The sequence below is a fragment of the Manacus candei genome, unplaced genomic scaffold (assembly GCF_025592945.1).
Source record: "Manacus candei isolate 608988 ecotype Guabito, Panama unplaced genomic scaffold, ASM2559294v1 h1tg000082l, whole genome shotgun sequence".
Lineage (NCBI taxonomy): Eukaryota > Metazoa > Chordata > Aves > Passeriformes > Pipridae > Manacus > Manacus candei.
Genome location: NW_026138130.1, coordinates 3009737 through 3035883, shown reverse-complemented (window position 1 = coordinate 3035883; position 26147 = coordinate 3009737). Strand labels below are relative to the sequence as shown.

The following is a 26147-nucleotide window of genomic DNA, read 5'->3' as shown; positions in this document are numbered from 1 at the left end:
TTTTACTTTCAAAGGAAGCTGCATCTCCCAAGCCTCATATATTTACAGCAAACAGAAGCAGGTGGGCAGAACAACTTTGAAGTTTACATCTGTTGTTTCAAACACATCCAATACCCTGATTCACACTGAACTTGAACCAACTGCCTCAGAAACCAGCATCTTCTAAAGGCTCCAGTCTCCCTCTTCCTATGGAAGTGAAAATTGATTTCGAGCAAGTTTGTTTTCAGGCTCACCAACCCCAACAGTATTTCATTACTCTTATCCCACAGGTTATTTAGGATTGTTTTTTCTTCCTATTCATCTTTATGACAAACTAGTTTTGATGTCTGTGTTCAGTTATTTCTTCTTGCATCTAAGTCAGACCCTCCCAAGGAGAAACCAGTTACTGCACCGTTTTCATTTGTATCTGTTCTTTCACAAGGCCTAACAAAAATTATACAGCTACACAAAAGCATAAGCTCTCCTTGGAAAAATATTCTTTTGGACTTAAGGGTGAACACAGATCCAAGGTGCATTGAGAATAGTGTTCATATATTTTAGGGACGTAAAAACCAAATAATAACCTACATGCCTATTTTAAATATAGTCACATCCTGAAATGTTTGCAAAATCTCAGGATTATTCAATAGGCAGAATCCTGGCACACTAACACAGGAGTAGAGAAAGAAGGAGCAACTTCACTTTTGATTGAAGGAAAAGGTGACCTTGGCATGAAATCAAGATCTGCAGGTGGCAGTGTCAAAGTCTGAATTTGATGGGAAAAATAACCATCTCAACTACACAAAACCCACCAAAATAAGTAATTCATTATTAAAAAAAAGCAAGCATTTGGCTCAAAACAAGAAAGAAATTAATATACAGTGAAGTTTAAGTCTTGCATTGAGGGTACTCTTAACGAGCCCAGCATGATGTATTTCTAAAAGATACAAGTCATAGCATTCACTTGAAAGAAAAGAGTAGAACTGCCATGAATGGACAAGTTATTATAGAGCCAAGACTTTCATGCTCAGGTTATATCTAAATAGCAAACCAAGACATTTTCAGAGATATCAGCTTCTTTTTAACAGCAAGGAACATTTCAGATCAATTCTAAATTTAATCTTAACCTAGGTTATTCAAAACAAGCTCTCAGAGGACATTGTTTATTCTTCCCCTTCTAACTTTAGCAATTGTAACTGCCCTTAATACAAGGATATTAAGCAGTAGCCATATTTTGCAGCTCCCATGCTGCATGTCCAAGCCAAAGATTGCATTTGGGTGGCAGTTCAAAATACTCCTTTGAAGTAATTTAGGTTCCCAAACCAAAGTGTGTCTCTGCCACATGACTCAGAAGGGATTCATTTTGCCCTCTGCAAAAACACAGCACCTGGCCCAAACCAACATATTACACCCCACAGAATACCCTGTGCCCTGTTTCCCACAGCTCAGAGCAAACCCTTGTCAGCCACCACCACATGACATGGATCTGCCTGTCAGTAGCACACAAACAGCTGGTCCCAGCACCATTTATTGGATGTTTTGCCAGGTAAACCCTCTTCCACAAGGGAATGGTTTTGTTAGAGGGACAGATGTTCAGGGTGGTTAGTCATTGTTCAAGGGATTTATAATGAAGAGGTTTTATAATGAAGAACTAAGTTTTAGAAGAGATCAGACATTTTCTTCCTTTCCTTAAATTACTACTGGATAATATGCTCTGGCACAGGGAAGGGTAAACTTATCATCTGCCATTAGCCAACACCTTGTCTACATCATTTAACCCACTCACTGGAATGTTACAAACCGAAACCAGTGTTTTTTTCCCCAGAAAGGTTTTCTTTGTCTCTGCTGTATTTCACCCCAGAATTACACTACACCGTATTTTAAATTAAAGCAGAGTTCAAAGTTACACCAGTTCAATAGGCTAATAAACAAAGAGGTCATTGGACTGATAGTTTCATAGCCTGCATAGCTTTAGAGTTAGAACACTGGAGGGGAGGAAAAGGAAGAAGTCAGATTTAGCCAAAACCAGCCAAGGATCAATAAGTACTTTCATGTCCTCCTTCCTTCTGTGACTGCTTTCTCCCATCCTCTCCCACTCACCTTGCACTAACCAACCTCTGGTTTTGTTTGCTTTCTTTAGCAGCTTCAGCTGTTCCTCACATCTGCTTTTTTTGTGAACTATCATTCAAGCCTACCAGGGATTCTTAAACAGAGGCTGTTAATAAAAAAACACATCCATATATGCACTAAGCTTATGTCCCCTTTAAAATCATTATAGATAATTTTCCTATAAAGAACAGTTAAACAAAGCAAACAATACAAGTTAAAAACAGATATCCCTCCAGCTCAAATAAATACCAAGTAAAGATGGTTCTACAGTTCAATCACCTGAGTCAGACACTTTCAAGCTGCAGAAAGTGTTCTGAGAAGGAACTCTACACGATTACTGCACGCTGACCTACCCCAGTGTGATGGGACCCATCCACAGTACTGCAAGACTTCTGTGTTTTCAGTGCATCACCATAATCTGCATCAAAGTTGGTCTTCCACACCATCACCTGCAGAAGAAAATTGACTCCATTAAAATTTTCTATCAAAGTTTGCTTAAGGGACAATTTTGTTAACACATCAGAGAAGAGTTTACCTAGGAAAGCTTTGCCATGGATTAAATTAAGGATGTTGTTTGTAAATATGCTACTGAATACAGACATAGCTTAACTGAGTTCTCAATGGGTAAGTGACCTCTTCCAACATTCTTTGGGTCAAGAACATCACGAAATTAGAATGACCTAGAAAACTTCAAAGCAACATGCAGAATAAAGCATTAAACCCACAAATATTTTAAAATACCATGCTTGGCATTATAACACTTATCAGCCACACCACAAACAACTAGTCACTCATTTATCATGAGACTCTTTCAGAGGAAGAGTTAGTACTGAGACTAGCACTAGAGATCTTGAGCTAGTTTGTCAACTCAATACCACATTTAAATCCCACTTACAGCTCCCTGCTCTCCATAACACAGTACTGGTTTCAGAAGAGAGGCCTCTAACACATAAATCACTTTAACACATCACGAGCAAATTTATGGAGTAAAACCCTTAGCAGTGTCCCTACAAGTCTAAAGAAGTTCAAGAGCAATCAATCAGCTATTTCAGAGGTCTAAAAGACACCCAAGAATCCAGGCAGCTCATCTTGGTTATCAGAAACATCAGTGTTTATTCTTCACTTGCAAATTTTCATCCCTGCTTCACATGAAAGCATTTTTCTTTTGCAGTTGCATGGTTAACCAGTGAGGTCATTCCATTGTGTAACAGGACAAAAAAGTGATGCTCTTTTATTGTGTAGATTATACAATCTATATGAATTGTATACATTGCCTCTTCACAGCTACCAAAGGTGCTATAACAACAAAGATGGGCACTGCCACTTAGTCTAACCTGGGGATTAAGACCAATGCAACACAGCTCAGTGAAGACTGGTGAGAGAAAAATGGATCCTTGCTCACACCACTACTTTGGGTTGAGGTCAGTCCATGTCTTCAACTCACACTGTTAAAACCAGCACATATTTGCAGCACAGGCTCATTTAACAGTCCTGTTTGCAGCTCAGTAATTAAGTATGTTTTTTTGGAGAGGCTACCTGTCTAAACTACCACACAAAAAAAATCCTTTCTGACCTGCAGAGATGCTCCTGATAATTATTTGTTGTATTTCTCTTTGATTCAGAAAGCCAGAATTCAACAAGGTCCATTCCACTGAAAAAGCTTCTTGCATGTACACAACTGCCAATTTCGGGCTAATTCTGTTTTTAATATATATATATTTATTTATTTTAAGGTAAAGTTCTTTCTCTATGCACAAAAGGAAGCACTGCCTGCCTTTTCAGATACAAATCCAAAAGGAGAGAGGCAGTTCCTTCACGGGAGCCAAGAATAGGAGAGCCAAGAGCCACCCTTCCCAATACATGCATCCAAAACCACAAACTCGAGCTCCAGTGGCAAGGGCTGCCAAAGAAGTTTGTTAGGACCCCTTGCCATGAACATACCTGTATAAAGCACCCTGCCAGGGAGGCACTGCCAGTCAGTGTTTCAGTTTAACACCACCAGGTGATACTTTGCAATGAGCATTACTTTGGCTTGCAGAAATGCCAACCACAGAAGAGACAAAAGAGCTGACAAAACACAAGCCTTTCAAAAGAATCTGCTTTACACAACAAAGAAATGTAGGCTAATACATCCTTTTAAGCTCAAAATGAAACAAATAATGAGTCAGCTTCTTGGCTACGCCTAGAAATCGAAGATAAATAAAATTTCTTAAGTTTTCTATTGAAAATAAGTAATAATGAAGTGCAGCTTCCAGCTATAACAGGGCTTTTATTAAGGAAGAGAGAAACAACAGCAAGCAGGCATTATTTATTTCTTGTGTTAGATAAGCACTTCAAGAGCAAACCTTTATCTAGTGACCTCAATATAATTCTGTAAGACAAAAACCAGGATGAATCTCTTCAAAACAGTCTGTTTAAAGCCTTTAATAAAAAGTGGTCTTAAAGAGCCAGGATGACAGCCTATGCCACCTATCCCAGCAAATTTAGAAAACAGAGTTAAAATGCAGCAACTCACAGAACTGGCATGAGCTACAACCCTGTAACAGTAACAACAAGGTACAAAACAATCAAACTAAATGAATCAGATACCTGTTCATCAGACCCTCCAGAAGCAAATAAGTCTCCAGATCTTGAAAATGCTACACAGGTGGCTGGGCCCTGCAAACACATTTAAAAGATAGGTTTAAAAAAACATGAAAGAAAACAAAGTGTTATGAAGTTCCATTCATTGCAGCTTTACAGGGTATTTCTCATTTGACATTCAGCAAACTAAAGGCAAAATTTAGGAAGTTCTTTCTTACCTGTCAGGTAAATGGGCCACAATTAAGATGCTAAGCTTGCTGGCAACTTACCATTTTCCACACTTTTGCCCCCAGTTTAAGATACCCACTTTTCAATATCCATGGCATTAAAACAGAGACAGGAGCAAAACAATTTTTACAGAGTCGGGCTTTTCCTTGTTCCCCTCAAACATTCCACACAAACTCCTCATTGCAGAAGACCCAATGCTTAAAGCTCTTGCTTTCTGCACCATCACATTAACTTCAAAACATGCTTGACCAGTTATCAACCACAGCAATCAACTTGCACCAATTAATTAGGCCAAGGCTACAAGCATTTTAAGTCAAGAAATCTGTCCAAGGAAGGACAGAGGTTTCAAACCAAGCAGGCACCTGCAGCAGACAAGCACTCCTTACAATACCATCATTTGTCATTTTTAAGCTGCAGCCTAATGATCCATGCGGGTTTGTGTTAGTTGTAAGGTTTTTTACTGAAGAATAGAAGGCTGGCTTAAACTGCCTTTCTCCTAGCAGTTTTACAGAAGAGATGCCAGGGTTGATGCATCCAGGATCATCTTCCCACAGCACAAGCACTCGCATTCTGAAGAAGCCTCGTGCATGAAACAGTCAGTTCTGAGAGACTTCAAATGCTGCTGAGTGCTACAGCACTGCCTGAGCAGCAGCACAGGTGTCACACCACACACCTGGTTCAATGTGTTTCAACCTCCCAGCAAGCACACAAGAGGGTGCACGTGGGAAGGATGAGGCAGGTTAAACAGAGCTGGGAAATGGTTACATGTGTTCAAGCACAGGCACAACAGACAAATTGTTCCGCTCAGAATAAACAGCCGAGAACCCAGATCGTGGAGTTCTGTGTCAGCTGCTCAGCACATTCCCTTGCAGAACATCCTAAGGCAAGAGCCTTTTCCCCAGCTGAAATGGGCAGAGGCAGGAATGAGAACTTCCTATGGCATCAACAAGCCAGGGGGACTGACGGGGGAAACACCAAAAACTAAAACCACAAACAAAAAAGTCACAACAACCCCCAGAAAACTCCACCACACCATCATACACCTCCTCAGACGAAGAGGTATCCTCTTTCAAGTAAGATCATGTATCTCAGAATACAAGTAAGAAGCTTCTCCCCACTCTGTATCAAGTTGCAAGGAGAGACTATTCTATTAGGAGTCCACATCTTCCCAATGGGCATCACATGGAAATGTCACATCCAGTTTGTTTCTGATTTCCCTTCTTTCTCTCCCTTGTTACAGAGAACTTACTGTTATAAATCCTGAAAGTAAACAAATAGCCAAAGATTGCATCAAGCAGCCAGCCCTCACTGCAACCTGTGCCCCACAGTCCTGCGGGCTTCCAAACATGCTGGCACAAGGTTATGCCAGCAAAACTAGACCTTGATGTGGTCACTCCCAGTGTGAAGAGTTTTAGTTTCCTTAAAACACATTAAGGTATTTCCATGTTATCATTTCACCTGCAGTGAAATTTCAAAATGTTTTGAGGTCTTCTAATAGGAACACCTCACTCGTGAGAACTTGCCAGAAATGATCTAGTAGCAGCAATTTCAAAATGTACTCATTACTGTGACTAAGCTTGTTCAAGTGACACAGCAGTGACTGGGTTAGATATTTCAAACCAAAGACACTGCCATCAATCAGTTGAGCCTCTGCCTTTATTCCCACCCACCCTTCCCAGCAGTTCAGCTCTCTCCCGACCGCACTGTCGGGAATGGAAGCTCTAAAATTGCAAAAGCAAAAGACAAATACCCAGTAAGAAAGGGCAGGAACAACTACATAGCCAGAAAACTGCAGTGGTGAATATTGCTCCAAGGTAGCAGAGCTGAGCAAAGAGAAGCTGCACTCTGACTGTAATAAACCAAAGTTAGGAGGGCAGGAAAAAAATCCAAGACAAAGTGTTCAGGAATGAGCACAAGTGAGGAACACTGGAGAGGAGCAATGTTTCCCAAAAATATTTTTATCAGTCTAAATATTTCAGTGTATTTAGACAAAATCTGGCACAGAACGAATCACATCAAAACAGGCAATGAACTGACTCCAAAGTCATGGCATTCTTAAGGGAAAAAAAGTTCAACAGAACATATTCCTCCCAAAATAGAAAATTATATCAAAGACTGAATGTGCCTTTATAAATTGAAAGAAAGGGAACAAACAAGTCCATAGACACAACATCCTCCACAGATTTGTTGACATAAATTAAGTGAAAAGTATTCCTGCTACATACACTCACAGAACTCTTCCCAGATATAACAGGTTTGCTGTAGTAACATAGTTTGCCAAATACTCTTGCAATTTAATATAAACACACCACACAAAAATAAAAAGCTACACTTGCCAGTTATTAGACACAGCCTAACTTCCATTTCTCCCAGGTAAGCACTGCAGAGATCCAACAGATTTCTAATGAAGTCCTGGACAACAGGCAAGTGGTTAGGGACTGAAGAATTCAAATCTTCCTTCTTTTTCCCTCCTTTTAACTTATGGTTTGCATAAAAAGTGTCAAAAAGTACCAGCTGCATATTTTAAGCTTATTTCCCACACAACTAGAACCTGTGGGATGAAGCAGCCCTCTAAAGGATCACTTTCCTCTTTCTGTAGCAGGTTACAGTGGCCTTCTGTTAGTATCTCCTGGAGGTTCAGAATTTCCAGTCTGCATCCCCGTTGTGCCGGGTGCCCCACACAAGCTGCTAGCACCAACCCCCAAATTCCTACAGATTCTTGCCTTACACTAAACAGCAAGCTGCAAAAAGAAAGGGTTGGACAACAAGAAACACCGAATCAGAAGTAAGGAACATCTCTATTCAGCCTCAGCAGGTCAGCAACATGAGTACCACCAAGCTTTTGTGTATGTTGAGTAGAGTTTGAGATTGTAACAACAGTGTTTGTGGTACTGAGAGAGGGCTGCAGAAAGTTTGTGGGAAAGTACAGAAGAAAGCAAGAAGTCATCCACTGGAATTGTTGAGTGAGAAGAACATTGCCACTAATTAATATTCATCTCATCTCCTCTAGTGAAAGAGCACCAGGCAGGCTGGGAGGGAAGTCCCATAGAACTTTGAAAAGGAAAATTCACTCAAACACTGGATGCAGCAAAGAAATTGAAAAGAAAAAGGAAGCCACACAGAGAGGATAACTGCATCAAACCTGGTCCTTTGCAGCATTCCCAGTGGCAGATATGTATGCCATGGCAGCTGAAACACCAGGTGACAGCCCACTTCTAGCTGCATACATAGGTAAGAAAGGTGAGGCCCAGCATGTTACACAATTCATGTGCAGACTGAAACCCCCAGAGATGGAGATTACACCTTCTCCCTGTTTTCCCACTTCCTACAGAAAGAAGCTAGTGATCACAAGGCCTTTATTGCCCTAGCAACACACGGGTTGATCAGCTTAAATAAAACATTAAGTTTGGCCTTCAAAACAGATGTTCAGAACTATTCTGAATGACTTGAATGCATTAATCACCAAGAGATGGGATCCGAAGCCAGGGCACAGATTACAACACCGAGGGAGTGACTGGAGGGATGCTGAGAGCATCAGGAACAACTGACACAGGGATGACATAAGGTAACAGGAATAGCATCCCCGAACACAAAGCTTTCAGGGGTAGAGCTAAAAATAGATATCTCTGAAATAAATATGTAAGAGAAAGGCCAAGAGTTTAGTTTGGAGAAATGAAAATACGCCTGGAGCACACAGTCATACCTGCATGCAGGCAGCAGATGAATGTGTATCATCCAAAAATAATGACTGGACAATCATGGAGAAATCCCTCCTGAACACCCTCTTCTCCCCATAGAGTTGCTGGGCACAGAAGGCACATCACTCTAACAACAGCAGGGCCAACACCAACAGTCAAGTCAAGAGAGGCCAGACTTCCAGGCTTCAGCTAGGAAAAGAGCCAACATTTTGGCTTCAGCATAACAGAAGAAACAAGAGCCAGGTTGGAGAGAGTCCAGGAATAAACCAGAGGAGAGTAGTTTAACGATGTACTGTCTGCACTGTGAAAGGAGAGGCAGTGAGGAAGGAAGCTGGAGAGACAAGTGGGGTCAAAGATGCCAGTAGATTTTTAATTTGTTTTTTAATCCTGAGAGAAACTAATGCAGAGTAGAGAAGAGCCAGGTAAGAGAGCAAGGGAGGTGCCAAGAGCTGGAACAAGGCACATCTAGAGGATGCAAATAGCTGAATTAAACGAGAGCTTCCTCTTCCACTGCCAAAAAAGGAGATGTAGAAGTGAGAAGATATGAGCCAGTGCATTCAGTCAAACTGTCCTGGAACAAAAGAGAAAAAGGAGATACGAGAGGAGACAAGGCCTGAGAAGCAAATCCAGCAGCAACCAACACCCTGGGATCCCAGGCATGGCATCATCAGTTCTAGGCATAAAAGAAATAATACTGAACAGAGCAGTCACTGCTGACTGTTAGCAGTGCTTTCAGCTGCTTCATGCACAGGAGAAGAAGGCAAGTCACATTTGGACAGATGGACACTGAGATGACAGAGGGTAGAGGAGCAAATGATGCAAAGAATAAGTGATCAAGACAATTAGGAAACACCAAGAGCAAGTAAAAAACTTGATAAACACATCCAAGTGCCAAAGAACAGAGAGGGTCTGAGATAGAAGGCTGGTTGTCACGACTTTCACCTATTTCTTTTATTGGCACATTGGAAAATCAAGAGGTGCAGGACAGATAGTCCTCAAGTAGGGATGGAATGGAAAGCTATACAGACTGTGGAAAGAATCCACATCTCCAACAGTAAGGACAAGAAAAATGTTTAGATGAAAAGGGCAGATTCCTAGAAACTGCACAACGAGGGTGATAACACAAAGGAGAAAAAGGGAGAGGGAAAGGGAACCAAGAGGAAAAGCACGGGGAACAGAGATAGCAAGGGCAACAAGGGATGTTTCCTTGCAGAATATCTTTGACACACAGTCACAAGGACTCTCAGTCCACTGGGCTTTGGAAAGTTTCCTGTATTAATACACAGAGCAAGACTGTCATGCCCCCTGCACCCTCCTTCACCAGGGAGTAAGGGCTACAGCTAACACAGGGAAAAAAATTATACTGGGAAAAATTATGCTGGCATCTTATAATTGAATCTTCAGTAGCCTTAACTCCTGAGAGCTTCAGTTTAAAGAAACACAAAGCAAGAACAGAGCACTCATATTTCCTTTCAAGACCCAGTAATGCTAACCTGAAGTCAAGTGCCTGTTGTCTGTGATACACCTTTCTCTCCCTTTGTTGTTTGGCTTCTGTGCAGCCCTGAGATGTCCTCGAACCCTTCAAAGAGGACCAGGCCTGCACAGATGTTTAATGCCACCTAGGCAGAGCTAGCAGTAGACAGTAAAGGAGCACATTTTTTTCCTGTGCACCTGCTCAGGAACTCTTGCTCATTAGTCAGCCAGCAAAGCAGAGAGCACTTATGTCACCCAGGTAGGTAAAACGCAGCTACTTCATAGTTCAAGTCAAGGTTGCTTGGAGAATTGTAACTTTGTATTTTCTGTCTTCCTATTTATAAACATAACCACGAGATGTTTTCTAAATATTTACTCTGAACTTCCATTCCACCGAGGAAGTCAGTCTGGAAATGCTCTATTCAAACCACTCCAAAGGCCAGACAAGCACCATGTACATACCTGCTCCCCTCTAACAACTCTCCAGGGGTGACTTAGGGGCCCCAAAACGTTCTGTTCCTCACCAGTGATCCCATCACAGTACCAGTGATGGACTTACATACCAACCCAGTGTCTCATCTGTATGGAATTGGACAAGAGCACTTCACAGCTTGAAGCCCTCCAGAACCAAAATATGCAGCACAATACAGAATGATACTTTGCAGCTGCAAGATGTCAGCTCCAAGCTGCAAACTCCTGTCTCTAATGATCCTCCTGCTACAAGGGGCCAGCTACATTTCAATTAAAGACAGCAATGTAAACTTGGCCAACCTCCCCATGTAAACTGCAGCTAATCAGCTGCTAACAAATTCCTGGCACTCCAGCAGTTGCGTCAAAGTATGTCTAAAGGACCTTAGGGTTTTTTTCCTTCAAGTGTCCACTTGCATGCAGCCTTCCCAGAACAATGTAACAGCAGCCAGCTGTCAGAGGAGGAACAAAGTGTCAAACCAGCATGTTCAACCACACAAAGTCACAACTCAAGAACATCTTCAGAACAGGTTGTTCATGTGGTAGCCCTCACTTAAAAAGGCAAATCTACCTAATGACCAAAAATATCCACATCCCACTTCATTTTTAGCCACTTGGGGATACTGGCACAAATCACAGTGATAACAGGGAGTGGGGGAAAAAATCCCTCAGTATTAAGTAGACTGGATTTATCTATGGACAGAACAGGCTGGAGAAGCAGCCAGTGCAGGAATCCACCTCAGCAGCTTCTGGTGAAAGCAGGGCCTGTAGTCACTGCCATTGCTTACTGAGAATGAAGCATAGGTTGACATATGCCTTTAGTGGAAAAGGTATCTGTTAAATCAGGCAGTAAAAGAACCAGTCCACAACAATACAGCACGTACCAGAGAGGGAATACCAGCCACGGCTATGCCAGGACTGGCTCCACAGCCACCTCACTGCAAGACCCTTAGAGACAACCAGAAGGCTCTACCAGCCACTTTGATACTTGTACTTGTTTCCAAACTGAAGGATCTGTGACTGCACAACGGCAGCTACCCTTCAGCTATGCCAGGGGCAAAGCTTTTCCAGTGCCAGTCAGACGCCCAGGAGAGAGTGGTAGACATTGTCCTACTGATCTGAAGCAACAGGGAGGAAAAATACAGAACTTTAACTCTACTTTTGAACAAATGACCCTCAAACCAACTGTTCAGCAGAAGCCTTGAGTTAAGTACAGCATTAGCCTAGAGGGACTTCCTAGTGTCTGATTTTGAAGACCTCCATCACCATAATCAGTTTTGGACTCTCATTCAAAGCTAAACTCATTTTTTGTGCTGCTGCAGTCAGTGAGAAGCAGCAACAGCTCAGATGGGAGAAAAATGGAAAGCAAGTTCAGCCTCCTGCTGAACAGCAACCAGGCACATCCCCTCCCCAAGGGAAGGACGAAAGGTGTAAAGATCCACTGTCCTTCCACACTTATCCTTTTCCAGGAAGCTGCTTTCCAAGAACTCAGCAGATTAACACAATGGGCAAATACGAAAACAAGATTAAGACAACAGAAGGGTTGCAGCCCCTGATAGGAGGATCCACCTCGTCTAGTTTTCAAAGCAAGAAAAGTCTGTATACAGTCAAGGCTTACATGTTAGGATAACCAGCATTTTTTATCTCCCCCCATTCTTTTAGCATTTGAACCCACTGGTCAGTCTTAATCAGAGTTCTGCTTCATGGAAAGGCTTAAGTATGAGGTTGTCCTACATTCCATTAATATTACAAAAATGGAGAAAACTTTTTACTTACGTATAACAAAAGAGAAGTTACAGAACAAACTTGACATTTTTAGACATCAGACAAAGCAGTCACTAAACAAAGCCACAAGAAGCCAGAATTATCCATTTTACAGCTTACACAGCTACCACTATTGTCCAGAAGCATCCTCATCACCCCAAAAACTTCAGGCTGTGATTTTCCCCAGAGAGTTTTTATGCTTTAAAACTCAGCCCCCACTTGAAAAGAGACACAAGTGGGTTAAGAATTTCTGTTCTCTTAGTCCTTTGGAAAGGGAACCTTTAAGGCAGGCCTGCTTTTTCACACCCCACTCAGCACTGACAATGAAATTAGTCTATTTATTCTCATTTAAGATTTAGAAAGAGAGCTCCAAGCATTCATACAATTAACCTTACAAGCAACACATCCAGAAGCATAATACTAATAGGCCAATCAGTTAAACTTAACCCACCAGCAGCATTTATCACCTTCAATTATTTAATTCACTCCATTAACAAAATGAAAACACGTTCCCAAATCACATCCCAAAATAGATTTCCTTTATTTTATCGTTACTGTCCTCAAGTGTCCTGCCAAGTGAACAGCCTTTATCTTCACAACACCTATGTCAGGGGGCCAAGTATTATTTGCAGGACTCGAGAGAGAGAGAGAGAGAGAGCTGCACTAGAGTGTGAGACAGACCCAGGGTCAGAGTCTGGGGCTCTGCCCTGACTGAGCTCCTTCTCTCTTCGACTTGAATCCTCAATATTGGAGCTCACTTTTGGTTCCTGCTTTCTCATTCTCTCCATTCCTGCCTTACCTCCTTCCCTCCCCATAGGCCTTCCCTTCAAAACAGTGATGATCTCAAAGACTATTAGCAGTGTTATAATGGCCATGAAAAGCAAAAGCCTCAAGCACAGATATGCCCAGTTTGTTACCAGTTTGTACATTACTGTATAAAAGGCTTTGCCTCACCTGGTGACCATGCAGAGTATACAGAAGTCTTCCTTCTAGCAAGTCCAGAATTTTAAGAGTTGAATCATTGGAAGCAGTAACCAGATAGTTTCCAGAGGGGTGAAAGGAAAGACTGTTGACCACAGAGCTGTGCACTAAGGATGGAAAAAAACCATATATAACATTCACCAAAACCAGTTTACATAAGCCCAAGGCAAAAAGAATAAAATAAAGCACAAGCACATTCCAATTTTCTGTTATAAAGTTTAACAGGAAAATTATCATGGGGGAAAACATTCCACAAAAGCTCTTCAAAGTACTGGAGAACAAGAACAGTACTGAATTCTTGTAAAAATAGGCACTATTTTACTGAAAGGAAAAAGGAAGCTTTGCCAATTATTCTGGGAGATTTAATGCTATGAAAGCTTCCAGCATGGCTCCAAAATGTACTATATATGCAAGTCAGCAATAGGATTCTGTGAGAGGCTGGACACTGACATATTTTACTACTGTGGAGCTGCTGTTCTCGCTCCCAAATCATTCCAGATTAAAATCTATATGCTAATGCACTGAGAGGACCAAAATTACAATGAAAAACACTCAGAGTTGACATTACACAGGTTCTTTTGGTTTACTACCCGACTCCAGCCAAGACTGGGTTTAAGAGAAATAATAAGAATCAGCAACTTGAAAATGGTCCAGTATAAGCATTATTTCTTCAGACATCCAATTTGTCTCACCAAATATTTAAAACAACTACGAAGAGACAAACTATCAAGAGTGTAAACTTCCAATAAAGCAATCCTCCCTGCATGAAGATGAAGCCCAAGAGCTATTTTGAAAAGAACTAGAGGAAATGTTCTAGGAAAAAAGTTACAGTGAACTTCACTTAAGTTTGACATTAAACATCTGATTTATGGCTTCTTTTCCTTCCCCAAACTTTCACAAAACAGGCTATTGAACATATTTATTTATGAGAACATGCAGTACTTTACATATGCACAGCTTTCCGAGCGTATGTGACATTACAGAATATTAAGATGAGGCTTGAGGAAGGATTTAACCATCCAATTATTCTTAATTATACCCTGTGCCCTCCAAATGTTCTGGTATCTCAAACCTACTACTCCTAGCACATCACACCCAACTAAATTTATAGTCCTTTGAGAGTCTACTGTGCATTTTAAATCCATAGTGCACGTTAAAAACACCCTCAAAATTCAATTTTAAAACACTACAACCATTTTTTTGCAGATGGGGATTTGAAGCAGATATCTGAAATAACCTTGCTCAGTTGTAAAACAGAATGCCTCTGCTTTTGAAACTCTCAGGAACACTAAATACCTCAGCTTAAGTGCTGAAAACTTAATTCCTCTTGACCAGAACTATTGAAAAACACGGAAGAAAACCTTAACACAGGTAACTTCTGAATAGTTAATCTTCCTGGTGAATACTGTCTCTATCACACAGCTAGATCTTGCTCTACTGCCCCAGCCCTGTATTACACTATGTATTAAAGCAGAAAAAGGTCTGTGTGGAGTTTTTTCTAGTGAAAGAGTGCTAAATGCCTTTCTCCCTTGAAAATTTTATTCTGATTTGTAATATTCCCCATCCCATCAGTGTCTACATTCAGATAGAGGCAAACATATCTTGTCAATTAAGGCAAGTCCTGAAAGGAATCACACCAGAAACAGATGAAGTTGATGATATATCATATCTTCCAAGTTCCAGACAGTGAATAATTTCCAGCTTCACAAAAAACCCTTTCCATAATGGAAAGAAGTCACACAGACTGGGGTTTCCGTGGGAGTTTCTGTGCCCAAGGAGTTCTTGGCTGTTGCAAGCTCAGAGAAAACTTCATCTCCCTTCTACCAAACCAGCTCAGACCTCCCACAAGACCATTCACAACATCCCTCCAAAAACTTGCCAACACATTCTGCAACTTCACTTGATGACTTCAACAATAAATCCAGTGCAGCACAAGGTGGGATGTCCCAGTGACTTGTTGCCACAAGGCCACCCTTCTGCCAGCCAAGCCCGAGCAACATAACAGACTTTAAGGAGACTTATACTGGGGTTAACAACTAAAACTGAGCCCTGCCAGCCTGTAGTGACTGCACATCACTGTCCCAAGCCTCAAAACACTACTTTTATGTAATAAGGGAATGCAACCCAGTGAGAAGCTAAATTAGGATGGACCTGACATAGCCACAGTCCCTACTGAACAGGTAACTACCATCAGCCCCATCCAAACGGGATAAAAGTACCAATTATTCTTTTTAAGCAGCAATAAAAAAACAGGCTAGAGCTGTTTCCACAGACCTGCTACAGATGTGTCCCACACACAACTTTGGGCAGGGAAAAAAATGTCAGGCAATAAACACTGGCCATTTTTGTAAGGGCTGTACAAAATCTACTGTACAAAAGAGTTTAATGTCTGTTCTACTGTACAGCAAACGTGACCAGAGTATACTTCACTTGGCTAAAAGAAAAACACACCATACAAAAGGTTTTGCAGCTTGCTCTCTACTTCCAATTTTCATTTACAAATGTCACAGTTGGAACAAGTCCTGGCAACGAGAGCAATACTGCTAAAAGACTAATCAGTGTTGGAAAACAGCCCAAATTTAAGACGCAAGAGCCTGTGGCAGGGCTACTTATCTGTTAACTCCTCCATGGAGCTCCATCTTTAAAATGGATTCCCTGGAAATCAGGCAGCACCAGCACGTTCTGAAGGCAGAGGTGCCATCTAGTGGGACTGGGCTGGCAGCCTCACATGGGAGCCACAAAACTACATCAGATTTACCCAAAAGGACAGGCATAAACCCTCAGAACAGGGGGATTTGTAAACGCATCTCCAGAACACATTACAAACACATCAGTTCGTGGCCATAGGTGCATGAAGTGCCTCAAAACAGCCACCACTGCAATTTTAGGTTTCTTCAGCTTCTACGACTATTTTTAGTTCAAAGTTTATTACACAAATAGGATTTACACAGTAGCTGTAAAAATAACACTCACAATGAGCGAGGAAATGATCGCTTCAGTAGCAAGGGTGTCTCACTAAAATGTCATTCAGTAAGGGTGGGATACTGGGGAAATGTGAAATTCCAAGACAAAAAATAGACCTGGCAGCCAAACCTAAACCACATTAGATTTGGACAATTTAACAGCAGTTAAGTGGAAAGCAGGAAGAGATGATTTTTGAGCCAAGTTATACTGTGGCTGGAAACATGCACTGCAGATCCTGCCACCATTGAAAAGCTGATAAAGCAGGTTAAAAGGACAACCTGACACTGCCCAAGTATTTAAACACACTACTGATTTTAGCAACAAGACTTCAGGAAGGCATTTCCAAGTTTTGATATGGGTCACAAGTTAACAATACCTATTACACAAAGAATCACAGTTCAGAATTCATCACTGTGATTGTATGTTCAATACTGGTGAACTGGAACAACAGTCATCAAAAAGTTTGATTGCTATTAGATTTTGTTAACTATCAGAGAACTGGGAGTGACTGTGATCCATAAGAATAACTGAAGCTGTGAGGCTGTCACAGCAGGAACCCACTGTAGCTGATGTGGATAGCAGAAAGAACGCACCAAGCTCCAGCCTCATGTCTCTGATTTCTGATCTCTACGAGCACACCAGAAACAGTCCTCAGGAAAAGTTAGCAAAATTAGGTTCAACACAGGATACAGTGTTTGAGAATGTATCTATTTAAAAATACCAGAGCAGCCTTAAAAACTGTTATTAGTAAAGGAAAGAAAAGCCACATTTAGGCTCAAGAAATTAATATGCACAGAACAGGTCAATCAATCTCGAAGAAGCTTACAGGGATGGGAAAGCAGCCTTCTCCTATCCATTTCTACCATACAGTAGCACTAATCAGTTGCACAAGGACAGGTAATGGGAGGAAATGCCATTTGGAAGGTAAGGTGAAAAAAAAAAACTCCAAACATTTAGACTCCTAGATATAAAAGCTAGCTACTCCATGGGCAAGCCAACCTGGACAACTTGTAACTTGGTCAAAGCTAACTCTGGAAGCTGAAAACAAAACAGATTCTGGAGAAGGAACTGTAAACACAGATCATGGTACAAAATTGCAATTGATTGATTTGATTTTCCTCTTTTAACTTTTCCTAATTTTCTCATAAAGAACTTTAACTTTTGTTTTGCTGGAATACCTCTGACTCCTTCTATAGGCTTATTCAGAGGAAAAAAACCCACATCTTTTTTACTGCACACCATCTCCTCAAGAACAGTGAGCATGAGCCAAACATCCATGCCAACCTGCAACACAGGACAGCTTCAGAATCAGCCTTGGAGCTCACACAAAGCAAAGCATGATGTCTGGTGAAAAAAGGTTTCCTCTGGCAGGCCTCACCCAGTGCCTTTTCAGACAGGCAGCAGGTGATGGAGAAACATTCCTTGGACTTCAGAGCAATTCATATTAATACATGGAAAGGTTCAACTCGTGTAAGGTCTTAACTTGCCCTGGTAATGTTGAAGCAGCCTGTTCATCCTGACGTCCCAGAGCTTCACCGTGCTGTCCGTGCCGGCCGCAGCGATGCACGTCCCGCTGGGGTGAAAATCCACGTGGTTCACAAACCTGCAAAGGGCAATTCAACCCAACTGTTGACACTCAACTCTTGCTAAAGATCAGAAAAGCCTTTTCCGGAAGGGAAGCTACATTATGACTCACTGAAGATTAAGGAGGAGATGATCTGAAAATTTATTTTGCTGAATTTCTCTTAAAGTCTTTGCTCCTAACCCCAAGCAGAATGCAGGATCCTACCTAAACACACCATCTCAACAGTTTGCATTGCAGGTGTAGGAGCTGTAGACACAAGTCTCCTGAAATCTGATGGATCCAACTGTCACAACAACATTTTCAAGTGCTCATTTAATGTTTCCATAATTCTCTACTAAATGAACATTATTTCCAGAGCGCTGTGTACAAGACTGAACAGATATTTTTCTTCTATTAACTAATTTTAAGATGGAACTTAGTGAATTTGTGCCTGAAATCATATATTGCCACTTAGAAGGTAGTGAGGCTGAGGCCAAATTTCTTTCTGGACCTGAATGAAATCAATTTTTATTCCGAACACATAAGTACAATAAAACCTTCAGAACCTTCAGTTAAGAGCATCCTGTAACTCCTCACTCAATACACACAACAAATTGGATAAAATTAATTATCCTTTGAGTATTCTTGCAATAAATGCTGGAGAAGTTGAGATATTTTAATAGGAATATGGACAAACCATATTCTTAAGAGCACTGGAAAAAATAACGTTGTCTGAATTTGTCTTAAAATCATTGGATATTACCTGGAAAGAACTTTGTACTTAAAAATTAAATGCAGCAAGGAATTAGGAAGTTTGTCAGTTCTCTAAGGACTTGTTTTATGTTTAGACAAATGAACTTTTTGCTGTGGCTAAACATTCCAAATTCAACAGCTGCTTTTCTGAATACAAAGTGGGATTTTTTTTAATAACCTTGTTACTTAAAATTTTGAGGGTGAAACAAAGCATCCAAGTCAGACTTCTCCACTTTTAATTTATGTCAACTCAGAGCAAAATAAAAGATCTTAACATAGCTAGAAGAGGAAATAAAGAAGTTAGGCATCTCCAAAAACAAATAAGCACAAAGAAACTGAGGCTTGATGTGTTGAACAGTTACTGAAATACAACCCTCCCAGCTGCAACTTGGAGCAGTCACAAAGTATCAACAAATTCTGGAAGCTTCTTTTGCATCTCACCCCACACTGGCTGCTTTTGTAACAAGTGCTAAGGATTTTTTAAGCAGTTTTAAGGATTGCCAGGAGGAGGACCACTGAACTTCACAAACCAGGTGTATGTTCACCAAGCACCCTGTTTCAGACTTCACCCCCAGGTACTCACCCCGCGTGCTCGCAGAAGGAGTGGATACATTCTCTGCTGGTCTTATCCCACAGCTTGACAGTTTTATCATCACTAGATGACACTATCAATCGCCCATCAGGAGAGAACCTAAAACAAGAGTTATAGCAATTAATGTGTACAGGGTCAACTGGATTTGGTCAGCTGTCAAAGTATGCTGGTAAACATACCGTTGTTCTTCAAGAAGTCACACTGGCATCAGTGAGATTAAAAACCCAGTTACTAAGTAAATGGAAAAGAAAGCAAGCTGTAAGTCCCCAAACTATCCCTAATTCCTCAAGCACATAAAATAACTCTCAGGACAGTCTTGAGTATGACTTAAGATCTCCTGTCCTATTTGTTTCAATTTAAGTGTGTCTCAAGTTGTTTCTCTACCCTGATTCGAAACAATTCCTGCCTTTGCCACAAGAGTTCAGAGCAACACAATTACTCACAAGGCAACAGTTGCAGCAGAACCTTCCCCGTTCCAGTGCCTTAGGGGAACATATTAAGCTCCCATCTTAAAATCTTATATACACGACAAATCAAGATCTCTCTTCAAAGGCACACACGTTAAAGGATCAAGACTTGAGTCCCTAACTAGAGAACATCATCAGACATACTGGAAAAACATCCTTTCTGCTCTTCTGTGGGCATCTACAGAGCTATCAGCCACTGCCACCACCACATTCCAGAACTGTAATGAACTTTTCACCTACAGAGAAACTGTGGCTTTATCCTAGATACATATATACATAAAAAACTCCTCAAAACCAAACCTGAGACAGTTACCAGGAAGTAATGTTATTATTAGGGCAGCACTTACAGCCTTTTGGAAGGAGCACAGGTGATCATCTTAACTAAAGGCATAAGTCTAAAGTAACTAAGACGAAATAAAAGTAGAAATCTCTCCTTTTGTTCCTGTTAGCAACAAAAGCTTTACCAGGCAAAAGCAAAGCACAGAAGAAATCACAAAGCAGGAAAGTCTCTGCTTCACAAAGATCACAGAGAAACACAAAGTGGGTGCAGACTGTTATCTAAAGGGATCTCTCTGCAGGTCAGCAATATATTTCAGTCACCACACACACTTGAATCACTCTGAACAGAAACGTGTTACACCAGCCCATGACACTCAGTCCCTGCTCTGAGGGATAAATCCCCATGTCCATTTGTCACAGGGCCGTACTCACCTGGCACAGCGAACCCAGTTGATGTGCTGACTCAGTGAGAACAGAAACTTCTGCCTGTGAACCGTCCACACTTTGACTGTTTTGTCATCAGAAGCTGTAACTATGGACTGGCCATCACTGGAGAAACTAACACTTCTTACTGTTGCCGTGTGAGCCTTGAACACAGTCGATTCTCCTTTGCTGCACAGAAGGAAAGAGCCCTTTAAAAACTGCACAACAGGGCAGCCAAGGCATTATGTTCCTGAAAACACACAGCTGCTGTACACTGAGCAGTGCTATTAACCACAGCTTCTATGGGAGCTGCACATGATTACACCAGGAAAAAAACATTGATCAACCCCAAACTTGCTCCTGCTTCACAAGCTATACAGAATAGATAGCTAAAACTAGTTGTTCCAGTTCAAAACTGGAGCCCAATCCAACAGGAAACAACCCACATTTCCTACAAGGGGGTAGAAATGCTACTGCAAATTTGTGCAACCGTTTTAAACAACATTTATGGAAATATCAATATAAAAGAAGATGCTGAGGTGCTGTTGCCTGGCCCTTTGCTGCAAGGCAGGTGAGGAGGGAGGTTTTTCCACAGTTCATCTGGACAGAGCCAAGCAAGCAATGACCTCACAACTGTTCCTGTAAAGGCCCAAGCTCCAGGTGGACAATTCCAATGCAGCACCACACAAGAAATAACACAACTAAATTCAGCACACCTGATGCTGTACAACTGTGAGCAAACCACTATTAACTCAGCCAGGTAAGAACAGAGTCAGGGCACTGTTATTCTTCTTTACACATAAATGTAAATAAATGCAAGAGGCATTCTTCTGGCAAATAAATGCAAGGCATATTTAGAGACACAAAGTGCAACATATTTAGACATCCAACAGGTTTATGGAACTCTTAGTCTACCAGGAGCTCCATATTCACAGATTGAAGAGAAGAGAAAAACATGATGGTTCACTCCCTTCTCCGTTAGGATTTAACTCTATACTGAGGCTGAGGATTACCAAAACCACAAAGCCCAAAAAATCAAAATACTACCCACCTTCCAGCAATATTCCCTCCCTCTTCAGAAAAGGTCAGAGCTGCCTAGTTTTATTTAATCCTCTGTCTGCCACGAGGCAAGCAAGTGTAAAGGTTACTTCTCAGTAAAGTTTTCTTTCTGTGCAAAACTACAGAATATCCACAACTCTGAAGAAATCTCATGCAGAAACATGAAATTATAAAATTCTGTCGTCGTGGCCCATAAAAAACAACTCCCAAAGACAGAAAGCCACAGCAGCATTAGCTCCTTCAGTAACATATTGCCCTTGTAATAAGGGACTGTAAATTTTGAGATTATTTGGAAATAAAGTCCTACCCCACAGACCATGGGGCAGGTTCTCTCTCCCCTTTTAATGACAGTGCAGAAGTGTCAATTTGAAAGTCTCAAACCTGATTCAACATCCTCACTCTGTTGTTATATTTGGAGAAGGTAAACTGACAAAGAATATTAAACAAACACAGACTCCAGGTGCCATGCACCAAGGTCTCAACAACTGGCATAACAATAACTCCCTTTCCACAGTGGCCCTTTTCTGATATGACTTGACAGCCAAAGGTAGTTTTGACCTCAGAGTTCACATGGCTAAGCAACCAGGACAGAATCACCCAAGCACACATTCAGTTTTCCCATCACATCTCAGTCCTTTCTAAAAATATATACATTAGCTTCTGAGAACTCTAACAAGTTTGTGTTGTAATTTATTTTAAGTATTCTGTGTTATCAGCTCTGGAGACAGCAAAACGACAGTGTCAGTCTCTGTCTTTGTAGGGGATTGATGAGCAGCAAGGTTAAATTTTAATCCTAATCCACCTTGTGCCTTTTAATAACATACATGCCAAATATGTCCTTGTGATCATTCCTTATAGGAAAGTTGAACTAAAATAAGTAAATTAAAAAAATAATTTATAGTGAAGTAGAACTAAAATTTGCAGATTGTAATTTCCATTATAATTAAGATATTTAAAAGCACTTTTATCGTGAATTTTAAAAAGTCACTTTCAGAACACATCAGTTCCATGACAGAGATTACTTAGGTTTAATAGAACAAATAAAGTTTCCAATGTGTAATCATAACGTAAGAACCCATCAAAAACAAACAATGCTTTCCCAGGTTCCTGAAGCAACCTGTTTATTTTAAAGTTTGGGTATATATTTTGTGTGGCTTTGTTAGGTTTGAGTTTTGTTGGGGGTTTTTTGTTTGTTTGTTTTTTAAATGCCTTTTATCTGCCACCACAATCATCAGGTCTGCTTTTTTCCTTCAGTCTTCTGACAGTTGCAATTTACAAGCTCACAAGCAAAAGAATCTCCAACCCCTATTCATATCCCTGTCCATTCAAAGAAACAACTCCACTGTTACTGTGGGAAACAAGAGATCAGAGGAAACATTGGCAGGTGCTTTTCTGCATCTTGGCCACAAAATGCTTCTCATTCCCTGCAGCAAGATTAGGTCTTCAAGCACAAGTCCTTCAGCACTCTCCTGTTTATGTTTATTTCAGGAAGTGTTAAGTAAGAAAAAATCCAACAGCTCACCACTGATAAGTTACATCAGCGGCTTGTTACATTAGCATAAGAAACTACAATGGATTTTAACCTTTGCAAAGGATTTTGGTTTTGTTTTCCACACAATTTCAAGACCAAATTATCTCTCCTCTGTCAGAGGCCTCACATCAAGTGGTTCTGCTTTCCCTCAAACAGATCCCAGTCCCATAGCTGGAGAACTACTACCAAGAAGCAAGGAGAAATCCCAAGCCATGGTTAAAACACAAAGAGAGACAGGAGGGAACAGGTGCTCACAGACTAGGGATCCACAACCGGACTGTTTTGTCTCTGGAGCCTGAAGCCACCAGGTGCCCAGAAGGTGAAAACTGGACACACATCACTGCATCTTTGTGGCCCACGAAGCGATAGGCTCTCATCTGAGGTTTCATGCTCCAGATCATCAGGCACGAATCCATCGAGCCACTTGCTGAAATAAAAAAGGAAAAACAAAACCAAACTTGCCTTAGTTCTCCTCCAATTACACTGAACCTACATTTCACACTCAGTTCACTACCCTGCTTCCAGCAGTCTCAGGTACACTGTCCTTGAAGCTTCACCAGTGTATTGCACACTGTGTATTTCATTAGCAATTCAAACAAAACAAGGCCAGCCATGCATTGCCTCCGACTGACAATTCACTTCCAAGAGCCTGGACATGCAACAGCTGCAGAGGCAAAAGCCACACAGGTTTGTAAAGCTTTTTCCAGTTAAATACACACTCATGGAATACACAGAAGGCCTGTGAATGAAGGTTATCTCATCACTTTCTCATTGGGAAGCAGAGGCAGGTGTCAGCTGCAGCAGGTTAAATATCAAGTAACACACCACAGATTACAGAGAGCAGTGAGTTGGTGACGTAAAGACAACCTGGCTACATCTCCCTCCAGCATCTCTCCCTTCTGAAAACGCTGATCAAAGTCAGCTCAGCGGTTCTTAGCAACATATGAGAAACACAAGCTTGCAAGGTGACTAGAGCAGTGCTCAGTCTACTGTTAGCAGGAAGGGCCAGCAGGACCTTTTGTTGTTGCAGAGCTCAGTACCTCCACTCCTCTCTCCATCTAAATAGAGCAGAGAAGCTCTTTCTTTACCATCTGGCCACCAAAACACAGACTATTTACCCAATTGTTTCTTATTGAGACTGAAGTCCACGCTAGTGACAGCATCTCTGTGGCCTTTGAAGTGTCTCTCCAGGGTTGGATCTTCCTAGAAGACAACAATGTTCAGACACCATAGATTAAGAACCATCTTGGCACAATAAAACTATTTTATTTCTACAACAGGTGAGCCAAACCACATATTCACCCCACAAAAGCCAGGCAGAGACAAGAACACTGCACAACACAAAACACAAATTTCACATGTATCACAAACTTTAAAAGAGGCAAATTATCCAAGCTGTTATTAGCTTGGATCTTAGGTGACTTTGCACAAATCCCTCATGCATTTTTATGATGTTGGTATAGAGACCCCAAAGCTGACTATAGACAGACAAGCCAGGTCCATACCACCTGAGCAGGCAGTCAAGCTCATCTTTGCTCTGATAGCTGCTCATCCCAGCTCAGGTGTAGCAAAGAGGCCACTATTTGTACAGAAGAGGCAAATTTGCAAGATTTACCACACCTGTTGAAACAGGCAGGAGGGATCAGAACTGCAGCAAAACAGACTGACCAGCTACCCATCCCCTACATTTGGGGAACACAGCATGCCCCTACACAGCACCTTGCTGCAAAGGCCAAACAAAGCCCGAGGCCAGGCAGAAAAACAAACAAAAACCCCGAGAGAACCATTACAAGAGCTTTTAACACCTGAAAATCGCCCAGACACCAGGACAGGCTCATCAGGCTTCAACCCCTGCTCTCACACACACATACAGCCTCTGACCTCCACAGCCTTCTGCCCTTCAGGACTCGACCACAACCCCAGCCTGCTCAAACCAGAGCCCAGCCCCAGAACAGGGCTGACTTCTCCCCACAACACCCAGCACCAGCGCTCCCCAGATCCAGAGCCCCCCCAACAGCCTAGAGGTGCCCCTACACCCAGGCACAGCTCAGCCCCAGCTGCCACAGCCCCCCGACACCCCGGGCCCCCTGGGCAGCACCGAGCTCCCCCAAACCCCTCTGCCCCCAGCCCCACCTGCACAGCCACCCCACAGCCCACCCCCATCAGCACTAACCCCCCTCCCAACCCCAGCACTGCCTCTCACCGCCACCGCGGCCCCACAGCCCCGCACAGCACCAAACACCCCTGGGCTGGCACCACTCCTGCCTTCCAACCCCCTCGGCTGCGACACAATGGCCCAAGGGCCGCCCTCCACCGACACACCCGGGGACCCCTCGCACCGCCCCCGAGCCCCCGCCGTGCCCGGCGGCCCCGCTCCGGCCCGGCCGCCCCTCACCAGGCACACGGCGGCCATGACGCCCCGCGGCCGCCGTTCGCTTCCCGCGCCGCGCGCGCCCCGTAGCAACGGCCCCGCCCAGCGGGGGGCGGGCCCGGCCGTGAGGGGCCGCCATGGCGGCTCCGGGAGGGCGTCCCCGAGCTCCTCACGGCGCTAAAACAAGCCCTTGCCGTGAAAGCCGCTCCCTCTGAGCACAGCCGGCCCCGTCAGGGTGCTCGCCGCGTTAGGGAAGCTCAGCTCCTTCCCGCTCTGTTACATCGGTTACTCTGGGCAGGCTTGGTGCTTGGTGCCTGTTGCAGTGCCCAACCGCCGGAGCCCTCTGCCCGACTCCTGCTCTCGGGATCGGGTGGGTCCAGAGCCTGGTGGAGAAGATCCCTGGGTTTCGGCCAGCGGAGTAACACACACCTGTGCTCTCTAAGGCTCTGATCCCGGGATGGGTTCTTCCAATAAGTGGCTCAGCTGGTGGCAGATGAGCTGACTCTGCTGGGGTCTGTGGGTGGTCAGATGGGGTCTCACCCCGGCGTCGTGCAAAGAGCAGAGGACAACTGGGAAGGGTTGTTCTTCCAACGGTTTAATACCAGCTCAACTAAAATCTTTTTATTCCAACTCTGTTCGGCTCTATTTAGTAACAACGCTTTTAATTAGAAATTACCGGCTGTCTGCCGGCTCTCTGCGGTCTCCGGGATGTGCCACGTCTGGGGCCCACGCGCAGGGTTGGGGCTGCAGGTGCTGGGAGGTGCTTCAGCCCATCCCTTGGTCAGTGCAGTCCTCACGGGTGAAAGATTCCTGTGTGAAGCCCAGCCCTGCTTGCCCTCACTGCCCAGGCTGACTGTCTGG

At 42.7% G+C, this 26147-nt stretch overlaps 1 protein-coding gene across 5 annotated transcripts in view; it reads right to left on the bottom strand.

The window, feature by feature from the left end:
- Positions 1-26147, bottom strand: part of POC1A (POC1 centriolar protein A) — a 74398-nt gene that overhangs the window by 22337 nt on the left and 25914 nt on the right. For 2 of the 5 annotated variants that reach the window (XM_051811459.1, XM_051811458.1), the window contains exons 1-9: positions 25311-25377; positions 24034-24118; positions 23171-23342; positions 20335-20514; positions 19148-19255; positions 17735-17850; positions 13257-13390; positions 4678-4746; positions 2442-2537 (exon numbers count right to left, since the gene is read on the bottom strand). In XM_051811459.1, coding sequence (XP_051667419.1) covers positions 2442-2537; positions 4678-4746; positions 13257-13390; positions 17735-17850; positions 19148-19255; positions 20335-20514; positions 23171-23342; positions 24034-24118; positions 25311-25328 — 978 coding nt within the window. In that variant the 5' untranslated portion in view covers positions 25329-25377. Of the gene's footprint in view, positions 1-2441; positions 2538-4677; positions 4747-13256; positions 13391-17734; positions 17851-19147; positions 19256-20334; positions 20515-23170; positions 23343-24033; positions 24119-24420; positions 24536-25310; positions 25378-26147 lie in introns of those variants that run through there. The other 3 variants (XM_051811461.1, XM_051811460.1, XM_051811462.1) reach the window with 3 other exon arrangements.